The 22,013-nt window shown below is 41.0% G+C and overlaps 1 protein-coding gene across 3 annotated transcripts in view; it reads right to left on the bottom strand.

Annotated features, from left to right (window-relative positions):
* Positions 1-22,013, bottom strand: part of si:dkey-237i9.1 (SEC14-like protein 1) — a 42,422-nt gene that overhangs the window by 19,335 nt on the left and 1,074 nt on the right. For 2 of the 3 annotated variants that reach the window (XM_053638789.1, XM_053638791.1), the window contains exons 1-4: positions 21,202-21,495; positions 17,154-17,239; positions 738-887; positions 193-324 (exon numbers count right to left, since the gene is read on the bottom strand). In XM_053638789.1, the coding sequence (XP_053494764.1) occupies positions 193-324; positions 738-887; positions 17,154-17,216 (345 nt within the window). In that variant the 5' untranslated portion in view covers positions 17,217-17,239; positions 21,202-21,495. Of the gene's footprint in view, positions 1-192; positions 325-737; positions 888-17,153; positions 17,240-21,201; positions 21,496-22,013 lie in introns of those variants that run through there. The other variant, XM_053638790.1, reaches the window with a different exon arrangement.

Genomic DNA, 22,013 nt, shown 5'->3' with positions numbered 1-22,013 from the left:
CTTTTTAAAAAAATAAAAATAAAAATGTGATTAAAAACACGTGTTTGTTATTACATCAACTCCATGACATGCGTTACGAAACCATTACCCTTTAACAGATGGTTTAAATACTCAAAAAGAAAATCATATGTATTCCTGAGGGAAGTGTGTGCAGAAAGTGTGTGTGTGTGTGTGTGTGTGTGCGTGCCTCACCGAGTAGCAGCAGAGCTCGTGGATGATGACCCGGTTGGAGAAGGTCTCGTTGTGGGACTCGATGTGCAGCGTCCTCTCTCGGCGGTTCAGAGTGTTCTTCTGGATGAAGTAAACATAGTCCACGCCGGCGATCTGAACACAATCACAGCGTTATTAACGTACACACCTGATCGAACAAACAACGTCTACGTTCATGTTCACACCACAACGCTAAGGAGGAGCCGATTGGTCAGAAGCTGTTGGTTCGTTTCTTATAACGTTCTAATACGTCATCGTTTCTATAGTAACAGCAATCGATATTGATACGTTGATGTTTTCTTGACGTTTATGTAGCATTTCTGGAAGGGGTCTCCAGTGCCAGAGGCAGATGTGAGAACTCGTTTACAGAACATAACCTATAGACGGAGAAAGAAAATGTCTCGTTCTTCAATAATTATACATTTCAATCTTTGGCGAACTGCTGTGGTGTGAGAGGAATAAAACATGCAGGGACACTTCGGAGAAAAGAATGAAACGTATAAATAATTTATTAAACGTTGGCTCACCCTTTTCAGGAGTCGAGGGGCGTCGACGTCCAGCTTGCACCGCCTCTCGATTTTGTGCGTGGAGTTATCGTCACTCGTTTCCTCGTCAAGGACATCGCTGTCCACAAACATGGGGATGAGGTGACACGTAGGGAACCTCCTCTCATACGCCTGAGAGAGAGAGAGAGAGAGAGAGAGAGAGAAATAAAATAAAATAAAAGATAGAAAGAGACACAGTGAGAGAAAAAGTGAGGTAGTGAGGAAAAAATAAAAAGAAATTAGGAAAGAGAGAGAGAAAGAAAGAAGAGAGAAAAAGTGAAAGAGAGAACGAGAGAGGCAAAGAAAAAAAGAAAGCAAAATAACGAGAGAGAAAGAGAGAGGCAAAGAAAAAGAGCAAAAGATAGAAAGAAAGAAAGGAAGAAAGAGAGAAAGAAAGCAAAATAAAGAGAGGACAAGAAAGAGAAAGGTAGAAAGAAAGAAAGAAAAAGAAAGAAAGAGTGAAGGAGAGACACAAAGAGAGACAGGGCAACAAAGAGACAGAGAGAGAGAAAGAAAGAGAGACAGATAAACATTTGAACATCCAAGCTGCAATTAGAACATGATGTTTAAAAAGTTATAAAAGTGTACTGTGGTATAATAATCATCCAGCTGTACGAGCAAGTTTCACCACATTCACCTAAACACAATTATAAACTCCTAATCACACAATTATACAACACAATACGTTTCATTTGATATGTTATTATTGCAGCCATCTTAACTACACGGATCATAGCTAGCTTACTGAGCTACCTGTACAGTCGTATAGCCACGGTGACCTACGACCTACATTTCTCTTCTACGTAAACGTTTTCTGGGACTCCACCATCATGTAAAAACGTCCCAAATCAGCTGATTACATAAAGGTGTTGATATTTTTTAAATGTTCACGCTATTATAATAACAATAATTATAACATAGTTTATACTGTGGCTAGGAAAAAAGTCTCATGTCCTGATTGCTCGTTAGGTGTCAAGAATCAAAAAACAAAATTGTTGCCGTAACCATGACAACAGTTGTAAGTGTATAGGTTTAGGATACATCTATGTTTATGCTTTGTCTTTTACTTCAATTGATGAAAGATGTAACCACAGCAACAATGTATAATGTTAGTCTATAGATATGTGTGCTCTCTAGGCTTTTTGTTTTTTTAACTAGCCATATAGTGAGAAAAATGGGCGAGGCTAACACCAACAAACCATTCTGGCACTGTGTGTGTGTGGGTGTGTGTGTGTGTCCGCTTTCCAGGACAAATCTTCTTCACAGGCATCCTGAGCACCAGGTCAGCAGATGGAACAGAAACCAGGGTGTGTGTGTGTTTTGTAACAATCGTGTGTGTGTGTTTGTGTGTGTGTGTGTGTGTGTGTGTGTGTGTATTGTAACAATCGTGTGTGTGTGTTTGTGTGTGTGTGTGTGTGTGTGTAAGAGGACAAAGCCTACTGCTGTTTTCAACAATCCAGTGTTTAACCTGTTGTACAAATCAGGTCGCACTTGTTTTACTAAACAAACAAAAACAAACAGCGGAGAACCAGGAAGAGGAGAGTGGAGCGTGACATGAGGGAGACGGTGGAACGTGAACCGGGATCGCCATGTCCCTGTGAAGAGGAAATACCAGATTGGAATTTAAAACCCTTTCACACGCTAGTGTATGTGTGCGTTTATGTCGTCTATCACACTGAATTAGAATATCAGATCTGATCGCACATTAACACACATTCTGATTCTCTCTCTCCCTCTCTCTCTCTCTCTCTCTCCCCCATGTCCCTTTCTCTCTGTCTCACCCTCCCATTTTCTGCCTTTCTCTCTCACACACACACAGTCTCTCTCTACCTGTCTGTGCCCACCTTTTCCTCGTCATGTCTCTCTCCCTTCCTACCTCTTTCTACCTCATTTCTTTCTCTTTGTGTGTCTCTCTCATCCACTCTTTCTTTCCCTCTCTATGCCGCTCTTTCCCTCTCTCCCCCCATTTCTTTCTCTCCATTCTTCTCTGTCTCTCCCTTTGCATCTTTCTCTGTCTCTCACCCATCATGCCTTTCTTTCCCTCTGTCCATCTTTCTCTCGCTCTGTCTCCATGTCTCTCTCCAACCCACTCTATCTCTCTCCCTCTCCATGTCTCTCTCTCCCCCTCTCCATGCATCTCTTCATGTCTCTCTCCAGCCCACTCTCTCTCTCTCTTTCCCTCTCATTGTCTCACTCCAACCCACTCCATCTCTCTTTCTCCATGTCTCTCTCTCTCTCTCTCTCTCTCCCTCTCCATGCATCTCTTCATGTCTCTCTCCAGCCCACTCTCTCTCTCTTTCCCTCTCATTGTCTCACTCCAACCCACCCCATCTCTCTTTCTCCATGTCTCTCTCTCTCTCCCCCTCTCCATGCATCTCTTCATGTCTCTCTCCAGCCCACTCTCTCTCTCTTTCCCTCTCATTGTCTCACTCCAACCCACTCCATCTCTCTTTCTCCATGTCTCTCTCTCTCTCCCCCTCTCCATGCATCTCTTCATGTCTCTCTCCAGCCCACTCTCTCTCTCTTTCCCTCTCATTGTCTCACTCCAACCCACCCCATCTCTCTTTCTCCATGTCTCTCTCTCTCTCCCCCTCTCCATGCATCTCTTCATGTCTCTCTCCAGCCCACTCTCTCTCTCTTTCCCTCTCATTGTCTCACTCCAACCCACCCCATCTCTCTTTCTCCATGTCTCTCTCTCTCTCCCCCTCTCCATGCATCTCTTCATGTCTCTCTCCAGCCCACTCTCTCTCTTTCCCTCTCCATGTCTCACTCCAACCCACTCCATCTCTCTTTCTCCATGTCTCTCTCTCCCCCCCCCCCCCCCCTCCATGCATCTCTTCATGTCTCTCTCCAGCCCACTCTCTCTCTTTCCCTCTCCATGTCTCTCTCTCCATCACAATAATAAATTCTTCATCTTCCACACACGACTTCATCCTTGTATAAACCTGCCCTGGCATATTACAGTGTGCGTGTGTTTTAATTACTCTAACACCGTAGGTATGTATGTGAGTATGTGTGTGTGCTTGAGTACTCCCAACTGACACTATTCAAAAATATTTTTTTCCTTTTTTATTTAGAAACTTGATCTAAATTTTCCAACACTTGTAATCAAAAAATAAATTAATTAATTAAAAAATGTAAAGGTTTTCATTTGATACATTTCAGGTAATTGGTTAAGAGCAGCGTTGTGGGCGGGGACCTCTATAGGGACCAATCGTTTCAGTATAGACCAAAAAAAAAAAAAAAAATATATATATATATATATATATATATATATATATATATATATATATATATATATATATATATATATATATATATATATAAAAAACACACATCAACAGAAAGGAATGTATCCAGTCAAACCGGAATGTGATGCACTGCAGATAACATTTTGAGCAAAATTGTGCATTTTTTCTTTTAACACAACGAACAAAACCAAATTCTGAAAACTTAGCATTTACGAAATAAATCTGAGGTGTGTGCGCGTGCGCGCGTGCTCACAGGCATACCGCAAAGCTTCTGTTACATCTAGAACGATTTTAAAACAGAAACCTGTCATTTCTTTATTCGTGTTTCAGAATCAGGAACCGAGCTGCTGTATCATGACGTGACGATACGACAAAAAATATCATATCACGATAGACTGAAGTGCGTTTCTACCCAACACGATATATCCTTTAATTCTCTAACAAACTCCCAGTGTTAAAGAGGTACGTTTAAAAAGAAATACAACTTATTTTAATGGAATAAAAAAAGACTAGAGCTGGGCGATTTGAAAAAGAGGTCATATCACGATATTTTCAAAAGGAGTTTGATGTGTATGAAAATGCGCTGGTTGACATGACAACGCGATACTGATATCGTGATAAATGATGTGACGATGTGCTTTTCCGAGATATTCTGGAAATTTTTTAATACATTACATTTTTAAAAAAGTTATTACAAACTTGACTCAACAAAGAACACACCTGATGTGACGTTAACGTTCTGTACGTAATCTTTAAAACTGTTAAAAAAAAAAAAAATCTCTTTCTCAGTGTTTTATATATATATATATACACACAATAAATATACTTTTACAAATATACAAATGATATAAATATACAAATTATTTTTAAACGCAACACTCCTGTACAAACACACGGCCACACACACACACACACACACCCATACACACCCTGAGCTGAACTCACGCTGAACAAACAGTTCGCTTTAATTCAGATCCTGTGTAAATGTGTATCTAAGAGCCGGTTTGATACAGGATGTTCTACACACAAACACACACACACACACACACACACACACACACACATACACATACACATACACACGACATTGGGCTCTTTACAGGAAAGAAAAACAAATGAAGTAAATGCATTGTGTGTAAATGAACTCAAATACACATCGACACAAGCACTTACATCTGTCTCTCTCTCTCATCTATCTGTCTCAATCTCTGTATCTGTCTGTCCCTCTCGGTCTCTCTCTCTGTATTCATCTATCTCTCTTTCTGTCACCCTATCTCCATCTGTCTGTTTCTCTTTCTCTGTGTCGCTCTCCATGTGCATCTGTCTCTCTCTCTTTCTGTCTCTCTCTGGATCTATCTGTCTCTCTCTCTGTATCTATCTGTCTCTCTCTCTGTGTATCTATCTGTCTCTCTCTCTCTCTCTCTCTCTCTCTCTCTCTCTCTCTCTCTGTATCTATCTGTCTCTCTTTGTCTCTCCGTGTGTCTATCTCTCTCACTGTCTCGTTCTCACAGTGTGAGAGGGCACAGCAGAGGTGTTTTGGAGAATCTCGCATTACAGGCGGGGATTGTTTAGATTTTGCTTTACGACTTGAGACAGAACCGTCTTTGTGAACGTGAGTGTGTGTGTGTGTGTGTGTGTACGACAGAAAAAAACAAAAAACAAAAAACAAGCGCTTGATTCAAGCTCAACTCATTCATTGTATTCAGATGGACAGAAGGACTTATGTAGGCTTTACACACACACACACACACACACACACACACACACACACACACACACACACACACACACACACACAACTGTATTCGGAGCAAAACAATCATTTGGACATTACAACAAAAATTTGTAAATATGTTCTAAAAGGATAAATTGAAAAACAAAAAGTAAAACAAAAATGAATAAAAAATTAAAGTTAAAAAAAGACAGACATAAAAATACTACAACTTTATGATTTATTTTCCCCCTAACCCTTGTTTGAAATTAACATTTAAATAAATAAATGAATTAAAACAACAAAATACGAAAATGCGTGATAACGATAGTTTGGTTGCAGTTTTATCGGGGGCGGAGCTTAACACCACTTTGCATTAAAATATTACATTGTACACGGTTTAATTGCTAACCAGGACAGATGGCTGTTTTCTAAAGAAAATTGAACAATTCTAGACTCATTTATCCAAATCTAAATATGTGGAAATATAAGAGAAGGGGGGAAAAAAGATATGCATACAAAAATATATAAATAAATAACAAATGAACACAAATAATTAATAAATAAATGTAACCATATTTCCCCCCCTGCATCTTCCGCAACTTTTTTTTTTACCTGCACTACATCACATTCGCTCGTCCGTCATGTATTTTTTCGATCGTGCCAACGCGACAATTAACGGAAGTACCGTCTAAAAACTTCCACAATGTTCAGAATATTCGCAGGAAAAAACCCGGCAGTGTGCGAGTGGACACGAGCAGGTTTCCTTTAAACCTACAGCGATCTAAAATCTATAGCGAAAGAAAACATCCTCGTGTAAGACTGAGAATAATAAATCTAATCTACAGACCTAGCTAGGCTAGCTAGTCATCCGATACTGGAATACCTAGGACTGGTAAGAGCGTTGCTATGGTTACAATGTGTGTGCGATCAGCCTGGAATGAAAGAGAAATATAATAACTACTAATAATAGAAAGTCTTTCTATTAAGAGCCTGAGTAACGAGTCTGACTCATTTACACCGTGTTCATTCATACAGCAACATTACTCATTATGCGCACACACACACACACACACACACACACACAACGTGAAGGTCAGAAGCGGACTACAGTCACTGATTATTCCTGAGAGTAAGTTTGATGTTTGAAGCTGTTATAAGCTCTTGGGGCTGTAATCCGATCAGAAACTAGGTCGAGGAGAGAACACGCTCAGAGCATGAAGGTTAGGAAGATCGGAAATCCGATCCGCCTGCGTTCGCTGGCGGCTGTGTGTAAATTTATCCTGTACACGTTGCTCTCACGGCCTCTCCTCCTCTCAGTGTGCTGATATTCTGTATCGCTGGGATTTGTTCATAACGCTAGTGAAAATAGCGATTTTGGGGGGCGTGGCCTGTCCGGCTTAAAAAAAAAATTCAGTAGCAGTAGCAGATATACATCGCTATATATCTAAAGGGAACTCATTAAACACAACTTACACACCCTGTTTTGTACCGGCTTCATTCTCAGATCAAAACAAACTAGTTGTACTACTAGCTACGTAGCACTCACCACACGCAGCGACTATCTCTACTTCCTTCCCAGTTTTACTTTTCTTATACGCGTTTAACGTGATGTCGTACATCAAGATACATCCAACATGGTTATAAGTTTTTCTTCCAAACAACAAATGAGAACTAATTGCAGGTAGAGTAGGGAACCGAAGAAAAGTCGGACCACGAGTGCCGTATGATTGGCCCGAGGAATTGTTCGAGACAAGCGTTCGGATTGTACGATTGTACGTTAGTGGCATAGAATTGAGAAAAACTGCTTGCTGGAGCTGCAGTTTCCATACATACGCGTACATATGAAGAAAATTAACTGTCGCAATTAATTGCATTGTCATTCGCGTGAACTTCGGGGTTAGTCGGAAATAAATCGCATGTCCATACTGCGTACATATGCAGAAAATTAGCGGTCACCATTAATTGTTTTGTAACTCGCTAGCAGGAACTTAGGGTTAGCTGTAATTAAACCACACCTCTGTATTGTGTGTGTACGCAGAAAATTAACAGCAGGCATTAATTGCATTGTCACTCACTAGCATGGCCGTAATGTTAGCCGGAAATAAATCGCGGCTCTGTATTGCGTATGTACGCAGAAAATTAACAGCAGGCATTAATTGCTTTGTCAGTTGCTATCGTGGATCAGTCGTAAATAAGTCAAAGGATTGGTCGTAAATAAATGGGTTAGTCGTAAATAAATCACATCTCCATATTGTGTGCGTACGTGGAAAAATAACAGTCGCCATTAACTGCTTGGGCATTTGCTAGCAAGAACGTAAGGTTAGCTAACATAACGGTCGCCATACTTAGGGTTAGTCGTAAATAAATCCATCCATCTTCAACCGCTTACTCCTTTTCAGGGTCGCGGGGAACCTGAAGCCTACCCCAGGGAGCATTGGGCACAAGGCGGGGTACACCCTGGACAGGGTTCCAGTCCATCACAGGGCACAATCACACACACACACCCATTCACACACTACGGACACTTTGGACATGTCAATCAGCCTACCATGCATGTCTTTGGACTGGGGGAGGAAACCGGAGGAAACCCCTGCAGCACAAGCAAACTCCGCACACATGGCCCGGGCAGGAATCGAACCCCGGACCCTGGAGGTGTGAGGCGAACGTGCGAACCACTAAGCCATTAATTGATTTGTCTTTTGCTAGCATGAACGCAGGGTTAAATAAATAAATTGCTGTAAATAAATCACAGCGCTGTATTTCGTATGTACGTAGAAAATGAAAACTCAGAATTAATTGCTTTGTCGCTCGCTAGCACGATCATGGGAATCGCCATAAATTTCTTAAGTCTGACAAAATCAAACCATCTCTGCTATAGGTCACCGTGTTCAGATGTAATCCGATCTCTCGACTGCTTTTTACATTTGTGATGCTCTAGAGCAGGGGTGTCCAATCTTATCCGGAAAGGGCCTGTGTGGCGCAGGTTTTCATTCCAGCCAAGATCAACTGATTAAACAGGTGGAATCAGGTGTGCCTCCTGCTTGGTTGGAATGAAAACCTGCACCCACACGGCCCTTTCCGGATAAGATTGGACACCCCTGCTCTAAACGACTGAATTGGCAAATGTGTTTTAAAACCTAAATCGCAGCGGGAATCTAAATTTCACAAATCTGACCGTTGTGTGTTTCTAACACACTATTTCTGTTTGGGTAGAAATATTTAAACACCAGCACGCAGGAAGTGATCTCGTGCGGTCATTTCTGACCACGTGTGGTAGATAAATATCAGCTCTGCCATTTTAAAACTCTTTCGAGTTTCTTAGAACCACCGCTACACATATCATGCTAATCTCGTGGCGAAGACGAGCGTGGACGGAGCTTTCACTTTCGGTCCCCAGACACAGACAGAGTGTGGTTGGTTTGGAGGCTGATTGCAGGTTTGGTCGAGTAATTTCAGCTATCGGGTTTTAATATGTGGTGTTTTGTGTGTCGGAGCGGCCAGCAAACTTCTAATTAACACGTCCGCATGGTGAAACGTTAGACTTGATCCCTAATCAGTGCTGTGTAAACTTGTTACTTAGGGGACATCTCTCGCTCTCTCTCTCTCTCTCTCTCTCTCTCTCTCTGTCTCTCATGCACACACTGATGTCAGGGGTTGTTTAGTTTATATTTAGCAGGAACTGTTTAGCTGTAATGATAGCCAGTGTGACTGCTTTCCCTGATGAAGAGATAGACCCCCCCACAAAGATAAAGGTTTTGATAAAAGTTTCAGCACAGAGTCATTTCCCGAGCTGGTCATGATGCAGCAGAAATAAATAAACAGTTGCTTCAGAGACAGCAGACGGTGACTACACATCTTACACATCTCTCTTCTTGGAACAATTTTAAAAAATAACAGAAAAAGAGGAAATGAGAGCTGTGATGCAGAAAAGAGATGCAAGAAGTGTTATCTTTCACTAATCCGCTCCCCCTACTGTTGTACTGAAGCTGTTGTAATGGGGGTTTGGATGATTATTGATTCAACATTTTAGCTATTTAGATATTCTTGTTCTTAACGTTTAATCATTTTGTAAAATTCATTCCATCTCTCTGCAAGGAATAAGTCACTGCAGATCAGGCAAACACACACACACACACACACACACATTTATTATACAAAAATGTATTATTTATAATAATAAAGTGTGTTAACGTTAACATTTATTAACTTCTCGAGACGTAAGTTAGTTCCTGTTCTTGCTAACATTAGAGCAGCTACAAACAGCCGATCCAGACTCAATTTTGCACCTACTGCACCTTTAACCTGGCCCAGTTCTAATAAAGAATCCAGGCCAGAACTTCCATAACATACATGAACACAATCTGGATCCAATTAGCAAGAACAAATGGAAGGCAAAAAAGATCATACTTTGTTTTTGATGGAAGGTTTAAAGGCGTGTGCTTTATCGCTTTAAAATGTTGATGGAATAACTGTGTGTGTGTGTGTGTGTGTGTGTGTGTGTGAGCGTGCGTAGACGGACATCACACGTGCACAGAACACTGTGTACTCGATGCCACGTGATCCGCACATGCAGTGATCGAGGTTGAATTAAAGATCACGGTAGACTGCTGTGCAAAGACACTTGAGGTCACACTATCAGTTTCAAGATTGTGTGTGTGTTGCAGAATACTCTCGCTTTCACTCGCTCAGAGCATGGAGGGGAAAAACAACACACACACACACACACACACACACACACACACACAAAAAGATATCTGCTGTACATTACTGCACTGCGTACATCGCCCCCACCACCCGCTGCAGAGAGAGAGAGAGAGAGAGAGAGAGAGAGAGGAGAAGCTTCATCAGGCTTCCAGAACGTTCTGTCGCACTTTTCCAAGTCCAGATCACCACAGCAGCCGGAACAAAATAGCATATAATGTATTAATTATGGGGCCAAGCACTGAGGATTCTATAATACATTCTATTGTAAATCTACTTATTATTATTCTTATTATTATACTTCAACAATGGCAGTCTATAGCAGCCCATAGAGCGCTTTGTAATCCTATCAAATTTGGCACGGTGATAGAGTATCAGCTACCTAGAGAACAACTTTGGTGTACATCACTCAACGCTCAAGCGCCATTAACAGAGCAGAGCTGACCATACGTGTGATTCTTTGAGTCATGTTGAGCTCAACGCATACCTTGATGTTAATTCCCGCCATTTTGGATTTTTCAACATCTAGAATATTTCCAAAACTGCTTCTTCACTTCTTCTCCTCCAATCATCACACAGCGTCCTGAGACCAACCCGAACAAAACTCTTTGATTTTTGATATACGGGATGTTACGTCAAGAATTTGAAGGCGAAGTTGCCAAATAGGAATTGTGGGCATATCTCGGCAACACACTCAGGTGCTGCTAGGATTCACAAATTATCCAATAACTTAGCCCGTAACAAACTGCCATAACTTCTGAACCAACGGATGGCGATGTAACAAATTTGTTACTTGTCAAACAGGAAGTTGGTCATTTTAAATTTAAAAAAAGAACTTCTTCTCCTGCAACTTTGGTCCAATCATCACAAAATTTGAATCCCAGCATCATAAGACTAGCACGAACGAAACTCTCAAATTTTTGATACGTAGGCCGTTACGTCCATCGATTCATGGCGGTGGTGCAACGGTTCACAAATGAGCAAAACTGCTCACAACTTCTGAATCTGAACCACTTATTCCCTGGAACGTGCCAATTGGTGGTGATGTAACGAATTCTGATTTGTCAAACAGGAAGTCAGTCATTTTGAATTTTATCAAAAAGTTCTCCTCCTATAAATTGAGTCCGATCATTGCAAAATTTGGATCACAGCATCATGAGATCAAAATGAACAAAACGTGTTTCTCAAATTTTCGATATGCTGGACGTTCATAATTTAATGGCGAAACAGGAAGTGACGGCATATCTCAAACGCTTTTACGTACTGACACCAAAGCTGTCGCAAATGTTTAGCAACATGACCTAACATTAACCAACAAGCTGCGAGTTCGTTTGAAACTTGAGAAAAGAGGTCTTTACAGAACGCGACACTTCACGCAACTGTTACGGCGAGGTTGTTGGGATCAGATCGAATATCAGCTGATACGCAGATCTCGATTTCAGTACTGTATTAAGAAAAAGTTGGCTCGGCACAGCTTTTTTTTGTTGGAAATCATGCTGTTAGGCAATGATCGTGAGATGCAAATATAATTACTGCACAGGTCTAGTCATGCAATTCATTTTCAGGATTCTTTCTCACTTTCACGCGCACTCAAAGAAAGACGCCTCTTATCTCCAGGCGCATTTTGCACCCGGCCAATCTGTCCCGTGTCCAACAACAGGCTTCGTTGACTTATATTAACCTTCGTTCTTCATTTGTACCTTCTCTAACTATTGTTTCCTGTGCATGAATTGGAGCCGATGTTCTGACCTGTTCTCATCTTTTAATCTTTAATCCCTCAGCCTTTGGGTAATCCCCTCGGCATGGATTTTAATGGCACGTGGTGTCGAGGATGATCTTGACCGCTAGTTTGTGTAGTAGTGTGTTGTGTAATAATAAAAAATGGTGCCTAACCAATAGCCAGTATTAGTATCGGGTTGACGGCAGAAACAAAATGGTGGATTGGATACATCATTAACAATTTGATACGATTAAAAAAACAATCTAATCAATCTAATTTTTGTATTCTACATTAAAAACAAACACTATTGAACAGATTGAGCCGGATGTTTCCTCACTTTTCCTTTCTCTTTGACCTTATAAGGACAATGTAATAAATACCTACAGCATACGAGATTTGAAGAAATGTTTTTGCACAAGTTATATATGAGAACCAGATCTCAGGGAATCTTCCGGGGAACCGTTTTAGATGAAGGCTATCATCAGCAACAACAACCACCACCACCAAGATGACTATCGCTTCCTCAATGATGAAAGACAGCGTACGTTTTCAAATCGACTTCCTTACTCTGCTGCAAAGCTCGTCTGTGGTGCGACTGTTTTTTTTATTTATTATTTTGCATATCTGAAAGTTACAGTGAGCTGAAGGTCATTTTCCTGGTGGGGGGGTTTCAACATGGTTGTTTTTACCAGATGTTTAGAGCTTCAGTGGATGATCAGGAACGTCCTGTCCTCGCCCGAGTAAGAAAAGCAGATTTAGCATGCTAATGCTAATGCTGGCGTCTTTCATGGATGCAGCGGGTAGATCAGTATCAAACAAATTGACGATTAACGAACTCCGCAGACTGTCCCGTTGTCTTTATGTAGTTGTTACGTTAGCGTTACTATAGTAACGGCTCCTTTGCTGGGACTTGCAAGGCAGATACTCTGCGGATTTTACATTTACGGAAGGAGTCTCCAGTGTCAAAGGTAAAGCTGTAACTTATGTGTTGTGGTTTTCCAGTATTTACTCGAACATTAAATGTAACTGTAAACAAATAAAAAACATGAAAAGGTGTGTCGTTCCTTTAATAAAGGAAATGCTGTAATCGTCGGAATGCTGCTGTGGTTTAAGAAGAATAAAACACTTCCAGGATGGTGCTGTTATAGAAAAATAACTTCAGGGTGGTAACAGTAACTCCTCTTCATCACACCACCATATTGTTGATTATTTTCCTATAACAGCACCACACAGAGAGGGTCTACTGAATTACCTTGAAAATATGGTCATGTAAGGTGACCATGTAAGACCGCACTGGAACGAAAACATACGACAACACACACACACACACACAGAGAGAGAGAGAGAGAGAGAGAGAGAGAGAGAGAGAGAGAGAGAGAGAGAGAGAGAGAGAGAGAGAGAGAGAGAGAGAGAGAGAGAGAGAGATCCTGGCTATAACAAAAACAGCAGGGAGCAGAATTCTCCCGTTGCTGCCCTGGGGAGCTGAACTCATTCACTCTCAGTGGCTGTCGCTGTTTTTCCCATTAGTGTTACTGCACAGCAAATTCTCTGCAGCACAAATGATCCCACATCGCTGCTTTCCTGGTTCCTCTAGAGGAAAGGTCATGCAGGTCACGACCTCAACAGGACGAAAAAATGTGCGCATTTTGTATACTTTTTTAGAAAATAAATTAAAATAAATACTTTTTTATTTTTTTTTATTTTTTTTAAAGTCCACTATTACTATGGAAATAAATCCTGTTTGCACACTAAACTCACACAAGCAGGTATTTTGGGAAACAGCAGAATGTTCCACCTGCACGTTTACACAACACAGCAGGAATGTTCTGGAAACATTCCTATCGGAAATAACGCAGTGGAAACGTTTCGAGTCAGACGCCTCGTCCAATTTTGAATTCGACTTCTGGTTACTTTGTCAAAACCCTTCTAACGTAAAGTTCAAAAGTCTCCGAGTGTCAGTCGTTATTCGGAAAAATCGCATCTGGATCGAGGATGTCTAGTTCTTAGAACGCGTGAACGTAAAATGTTATCGTAGCTAGCTGTTAGCTCTTCGTAAAAATGAAAAAATATCGAAATAAACAAACAGCGCATTAAAAATCATACAGGAGCCATTTTCAGTCCTGAGCTCCTAAAAGGTTCCTCATTCCTCAGTCTGATGACCCTTAACTTGTGCACTGTTACAATATCCTGATTAAATCGTAATCATAACAGATTTTTACTCTGTTTAACTTGTTAAGATTAATGACGATGAATGTCTACGTGACTTGGTTGAGTTTACGGAGAGGAAAACTTCCATTTGAAATAAAAACAGAGCGGATTTGTTACAGCTGTTACGCGCCACATTTAAGACGAATACTCAATTGTCGATTAATTCACACGACTAGTCAAATATTCGTTTCTGCAGCACTTAGACTACGACAGTTAGCTCGGAACTCAGACATTTTCCACCTCCGTACGTTCGAGCTACAACGCGGTGAGAAATCCATGGACGTTCGTCTTGTGTTAGTAACAATCTAGCCAGCTGACTGTGATGAGTGATGTAAACATGATCTAAAGCTAACACGTGTATACAGTATATAACTCATTTAAAACTAAGACGTGATGCTGCGTTCAGTGTTCACGTTGTGAGCGGCCATTTTGATTTGAGGTCACACGCTGAACTCTGGGGTAGAGGAGACCATCGCGGGTTTCCGACGGATTTGAAGGAGTGTTTTCTTTTTTATTTATAGGCAAATTTTTTTTTTTTTTTGGGGGGGGGGGGGGGGGGGGTTGGGGGATTGGGGTTAACGCAGTGTAAGGACACATCTGAGAAAGTGCTAAACCTATCACCTGATTCCGTCGCTGAGAAAAGCTAATGAACGCAGTCTGGCTGAAGTTAGGCACTTCCCTGTTCCTGAGAACAGAAGTGGTGTGTTAAACAGCCGAGTGAACGGAAAGGGAAGTGTGTGCGTGTGTGTGTTTAAGAATGCTGCAGTGAGGGAGGGAAGGAGAGAAAAAAAGAAAAACACTTCTCCGAAACGCCTCTGACACGCAGCCAGCTGGCGCGGCTCATGACACGAGAATTAAACTCTTACACGCCTGAGAGATGAGAAAACAGTTTCTCCAGAACACTTCGGATACCACGAAGACATTCTTCTGCTTTTTTCTGCAGAGGGAAAAAAAACCCACTAAAGCAAATTGTCGCAATAATGTCTAGTTAAAAAACAACAACAACAACAACAACAATAAAACAAACACGTTTTACATGCGCACTAACAATCTGATCAAAATCCGATTTAGGAGGATTATTTACATATTTCTACAATTTTTTACAACTAATATTTAATTATTATGTTATTTTATTATATTATTACATATACACACCATAATCAAAAACAAATAATCGTTAATACGGAGAAGTTTTCTTTACGTAAGGATATGTTTCTGTAACGTTTTATGGAAGGAGACTCTAGTGTCAGAGGTAAAGTAACTGTTTTCATGACAGATTTTTTTCCGTGTAAACAAGCTGCGAGGAAAAAAAAGGGGACTGGCCATTTATACATTACATCAGCCAAGTGAGAACGGGAACTAACTTCAATGTAATTATAAACGCATAAAAAGTATGATGTGTTTTGCTTTAATGAATAAAAAACAGTAAATTGCTGAGGCGTAAGAGGAAAAAAAAAAAAAGACTTTCATGAAGTATGTGTAATATTTAAATTCTACAAAAAATTATTGAACAATTGTTTTTAAACATATATTTCAAAAAAAAAAAAAAACGAACGAATTATTAAACTTAATGCATTCTCTGCAAAATGATAATGTTTCATCGCAGCGCTCAGCCTTAACGTAGATTCGATCTCGAAGCTGCCTTGAGTCATGAGCAAAATAGTCTCCGGAGGAACAAACCGATCGGTGAGACGAGTGGAAAAAAAACGTGAGTTTAGATAGCGCTACGGGACGAGCCGGGACACGCTGGATGTTCTGGTACGTTCCGTACACCAGCTGAACGACGCTGGGAGCTGCGCCGATGTTTTTGATGTTTCACGGCTGGAGCTTCAGCGGCTTTACTTACTACATGGGAATGTGTTTAGCGTGAGGAGTGCAGCTGTAAAAATAAACAAAGAAAAAAAGAAATATGCACAGCAAAAATAAATAAATAAATAAATAAGGGAAAGAGTTTTGTGGTCAAAAAGCAGACATGAGCGTTCATAGAGAGAAAGTGCTGAACAACAGATTCTAAAAAATGCTACGAGGCTGAAAATATATCACTTTATCACAGAAAACAGGAAACAGGCGTTGTCTGTCTAACGCACCGCAACACTCCATTAACCTCAGCTCACATCGATGATGCTGCAGTCTGAAAACACACACTCACACGCACACTTCAGAACATCAAGAATCTCCAAACACACAAACAGAACAGTGAGGAACGCAAGGATGCCGCGTGCTAGCAAACGACAGCAACAATCGTCCTTTTAAAAACGCCACGGCTTCGTCGGATATATGTCTCACGTTCCTGAAGTCCTGTACACAGACAGTTTATAACTGCGACAGTACCGTCAATGCAACAGATGTTTACAGCTTTGAAGCCAAAAATGACTTTTGATTATAGTAAAAAAACAAAACAAAAACAAAACAAAACAAAAAAACAACCCCGGAGATAGTCATGGATGGAAAAATAGGAATCCCATCTGAACAGGGCGTAAGACAAGGATCATCATTACGATATCATGCTGCACAAAAAAACCTGATACGAAATATTTTCCAATAAATTCGTTTGAATCAAGTGCGGATACAAATGAGTCCTGCTGATTTAAAAATCAACAACAGAAGAACAAATCCCTAGTTTAAGAAGTTTTGACATTCAAATCACTTCCAAGATACAACCACACCTTCTACTGTTAAACCCCAGCCCCTATCGGAGTCACTTTGTGGCTTTGTCCTTTTCGTTGCCAGAACCCACGTCACCATGGAGGCCGACAGTTGTTAGCAGCGTTACCATGGTAGCGGTAGTGTAAACTTGTACTCACAGCCATGACCAGCTCGAAGGGGTGCTTATAGACACGAACGGGGGATTGATACTGTTGCACCATCTTGGATAAAATCTCAGGCTGTCCTGAAAACATACAAGAAAGGAAAAGGAAAATTAGCTTCATGCTTAATGTGTCATGGTGTTACGATTGGACAGTTACGTAAACGTTTACGTAATATTTAAAAATAGCAATTACAATACATTTACGTCTCCCGACATAAACAGAAATGTTGTGTGTAAAAAAATAAAATAAATAAATAAATAAATAAAACTTGTTTGATGATAATTTTATTTATATGATATTATTTATATTACACCACAGTGCGGTTGCTAAATGCTCTGATGCTCGAATCTGATTGGTCAGAAGGTGGGTTAATTCTGAACAACAGCGCGGCTTGGACAGTAATATGAATGACAGGCTCCTGTGGTAACAGATCGTTCGTGCGGAGGTGCACGGTGGACGCTCCGCATAATCTAAGACTAATTAAAAAAAACGTCTTGTTTAACAGAGAGGAAAGTAAATCACTGATGTTTTTTTGTTAGATGGAGTTTATTTATCTAACGATTATTGAAGGAGTCTCCAGTATCAGAGCTTTTAACAGCCACAATAACAGCCACAATGCTTTGTAAAGTTTTATCAGTACAGGAAAGTCTTCAGGACAGAGGAGTTTATACTTTCTGCAAGAGAGAGAGAGAGAGAAAGAGAGAGAGAGAGAGAGAGAGAGAGAGACACTGGTGAGAGAGAGAAAGCGAGAGAGAGAAGGAAAGAGAGAGAGAGACTGGTGAGAGAAAGCATGAGAGAGAGAACACGAGAGAGAGAGAGAGAGACTGGTGAGAGAGAGAGAGAACAAGAAAGAGAGAGAGAATGGTGAGAGAGAAAGCGAGAGACTGTTTATAATGCAGTTATAATGTAAGTAAGAACAGGCACTAACTTGTCTCTCTCTCTTTCTCTCTGTTCCTAAGCATTAAATGAACTGTAAGGCACTTAAACATGGCATGTCGTTGGGGAATAAATGAAAGAGTGATATTTAAGTAAGCGGCTGACGTATAAAAGCAATAACACACTCCAGACTCGTATTGTGCCGCATCACACCACCACCGAAGCGTGGATTATTTTCCTAAAACCGCACGCTCTGTAGTGTGTTACTCTTTACGTATCGTCCGGCCCTGATCTTCTCAGCCTTACACAGCCACTCCTGCTGAAAATGAATAAAGGAAGAAAAAAGAAAAGACGGGAGTGTAAATCAGGAGTGGGCAGAAGAGGATGTGATGTGTAACAGTAAAGGGCAGCGCTGGGAGCTTTTACAGGCGATTAAAATCCCTCTCAGGTTCATCGGCCCTGAGGTCTGGCACATCGCCCGGGCACTGAAATACTGCAGGAGAGAGAGAGAGAGAGAGAGAGAGAGAGAGACTGTGTCTCATTGATAAATACACCACTCCTTTACGATCGATACACAGTTATAAAAAAAAAAGAAAAAAAAAAAAAAAAAAAGAGCTGAATGAAAGAGAGCAGCCGAGATGCTCATTCATTAAAAAAAGGTTGTTTCCTCAGCAGCCTCCGGGTTTCTCTCTCTTCAACTTATTACGACAAAAAAATAAATAAATAAACGCAGATTGTCACGTTTCCGAGAAACCGCAACACGTAAACATTCTGAAAACCCTACGCTAAAACTGACGGCTCCTTCCATAAACGTCTCCTTCGATATGTCAGGAAAACGTCACCAAACTAGCACCTTTTATATCCGTTTACAAGTCCCTGCGAAGGAGCTGTTGTTATAGAAACGATAAAGTACAACAATCCTACAGGATGCCGTGAAGTAATCGACGACGAAACGATACAGATATCGTAACGAGCGACGTTATGAATCGTGGGTTTTTACTTTTATAGAGTTAAAAGACGTCCAGCAGTGAATCCATCGTTTGTTTATTTTTTAAATACTTTTCTCTTATATGGTCATATAATTTCAGGACACACCTTCGGGCGGGGCGATGTGATGATGTAATAAGTTTTCTGATGTGCTAAATATTCAAAATTGCCAAATGTTTTAACTTAAAAAAAAACAACAATATATTTATAAAAATATTCTTTAATTGAAAAATGAACGATTTCACCTATACGTTCTCCTTTTCAATACTAATTTGTTTGTGGACATAAAAAAATATGGTGCAAATAAATAAAATACGTAAATCTGAATAAACAAACAAATGAAATCAACGTATAATAAAAGCAAAAGTATAATATACTTAAATAAAAGTATGAAAACAGTTAAACAAATGTAAACATAAAAGTAAAAGGATATGAAAATATTATAATACAGTCTCCTACGAAAGTATTGGAACGGCCCAATTCTATCTTTTGTGCTATACACTGAAGAGGTTTGGGTTTGAGAGCAAAAGACGAAGATGACGTGAGAGTTTAAGATTTCAGCTTATATTTCCTCCTATTTACATCTAGATGTGTTAAACACCTTAGAATATGGCACCTTACATTATAAAAATAAAATATTGGACCATGTAACTGACAGGTGTTTCTTATTACCCAGGTGTGTCCTGATAGATTGATGTTTAAACAATGAATAGCTCTGAATATATACTCTTGGTTTAAGTCTTCGGTTTCACCTGTGAAGACTGTATTTATTGTTAAAAAGGATAAACCAACATGAAGACCAGAGAGCTGTCTATGGGAGAAAAACAAGTCATTATGATGCTGAGAAAAGAGAGAAAATCTATCAGAGGCATTGCACAAAGACTGGGCATAGGCAATACAACAAACGTAACACATTTATCTGTAAATGAAGCGGAAGGTGTTGAATGCTCAGCACCGGAAAGAAAACACGGCTATAAAGAAGACGAGAAAAAGGGCTCTGGTCTGTGTGGAGTCAGGAACAGCATTCCAGAGACTCCGGTTCCTCTCAGAATTCGGATAAACACACACACACACACACACACAGTGAGACAGGGTGGGATAGAGACAGAGAGAGAGAGAGAGAGACAGGGTGGGATAGAGACAGAGAGAGAGAGACAGGGTGGGATAGAGAGAGAGAGAGACAGGGTGGGATAGAGAGAGAGAGAGACAGGGTAGGATAGAGACAGAGAGAGAGAGAGACAGGGTAGGATAGAGACAGAGAGAGAGAGAGAGACAGGGTGGGATAGAGACAGAGAGAGAGAGAGACAGGGTGGGATAGAGACAGAGAGAGAGAGAGAGAGACAGGGTGGGATAGAGACAGAGAGAGAGAGAGAGAGAGACAGGGTGGGATAGAGACAGAGAGAGTGAGACAGGGTGGGATAGAGACAGAGAGAGTGAGACAGGGTGGGATAGAGACAGAGAGAGTGAGACAGGGTGGGATAGAGACAGAGAGAGTGAGACAGGGTGGGATAGAGACAGAGAGAGTGAGACAGGGTGGGATAGAGACAGAGAGAGTGAGACAGGGTGGGATAGAGACAGAGAGAGTGAGACAGGGTGGGATAGAGACAGAGAGAGTGAGACAGGGTGGGATAGAGACAGAGAGAGTGAGATAGGGTGGGATAGAGACAGAGAGAGACAGCTAAACAGACAGAAAAATTTTCCTGATGCGTAAATTCGAGTTAAACTCAAAACAACCCAAAACACACACACACACACACACACACACACTGGTGTAAATACGCAGGGAATGAAATACATTCCTAAGCAAGACTAAATTAACACGTTTATTCCAAAACAAAACAACATTATTAACAAAAACAACATAATGTTAGCCTGAATAACTCGGCTAAAACCGCTCATAAACACACACACACACACACACACAGAGAGAGAGAGAGAGAGAGAGAGAGAGAGATGTTCATGTAAAATTAACCAAAACACAGAGTGAATCAGAAATGACTCATTAATGTATTAATGAGTGTTAGGTTACAATAACTAGCTAGCTAATAACAATTAGCATTGTAGCTAATAAACACAGCAGTCGGGTTACACCGGCTAAGTAAGACAGCTAGTTAGCGACACCGGCTAGCAGAACAAGCTAAACCATATAGATGGGGTTAGATGTGTGAATATTACTCACCGGTTAAAGTGATTTATTTCGGATGATTAAAGGTCCGCGGTGTGTGTGTGTGTGTGTTTAGGGGTCTTTATTAATATTTTGTTCCGGATGAAGTTAGCGCTAACTCTCCCGCAGCCTTCCTTCTTTCCGGACTGTGAGCCAGGCTGAGAGAGAAATTCTCCCGTTAAATGTCTCCTCCATCCAGCTGGAGCTCTTCCCCACGCTCAGGAAACATCTCCTGCAGAATTAAATGCACTTCCAATCGCTTCTGCTGCGCTCCTGCTTCTGCTTCCTCCACCAGCCCCTCCTCCCTCCACCTGCTCCTCCTCCCTCCACCTGCTCCTCCTCCCTCCACAGCCCCTCCTCCTCCTCCACAGCCCCTCCTCCCTCCACCTGCTCCTCCTCCCTCCACAGCCCCTTCCCCCTCCACAGCCCCTCCTCCTGCTCCTCCTGCTGCCTACACACTGAAGTGACAGACCGAGGGCACATCTCAAATCAACACTACATCCCTATGTAGTGAGCGAACCAGGATTAAACCATTTTCACAAATCCAGAGGTGGCGTTTGAGATAGACAATACATCGATCTTATACACAGGATCGCACAAAATGGCGGATCAACTATCGATTTCGATAGATAGATAGATAGAAAGATAGAAAGATAGATAAAGATGGAGAGACACAGGCAGAGAGACAGAGAAAGATGGAGAGTGACAGAGAAAGTAAGAAAGAGTGGCCAGGCTAGACAAAGACAGAGAGAGACAGACATAAATGGCAGAGAGGCATAGATAGATAGGGAGAGAGAGAGAGAGAGAGGGAGAGAGAAAGATGGATA

The sequence above is a fragment of the Ictalurus furcatus genome, chromosome 12 (assembly GCF_023375685.1).
Source record: "Ictalurus furcatus strain D&B chromosome 12, Billie_1.0, whole genome shotgun sequence".
Classification (NCBI taxonomy): Eukaryota; Metazoa; Chordata; class Actinopteri; order Siluriformes; family Ictaluridae; genus Ictalurus; species Ictalurus furcatus.
The sequence above is the reverse complement of the archived record's forward strand: the minus strand, read 5'-3'. Positions and strand labels throughout refer to the sequence as shown.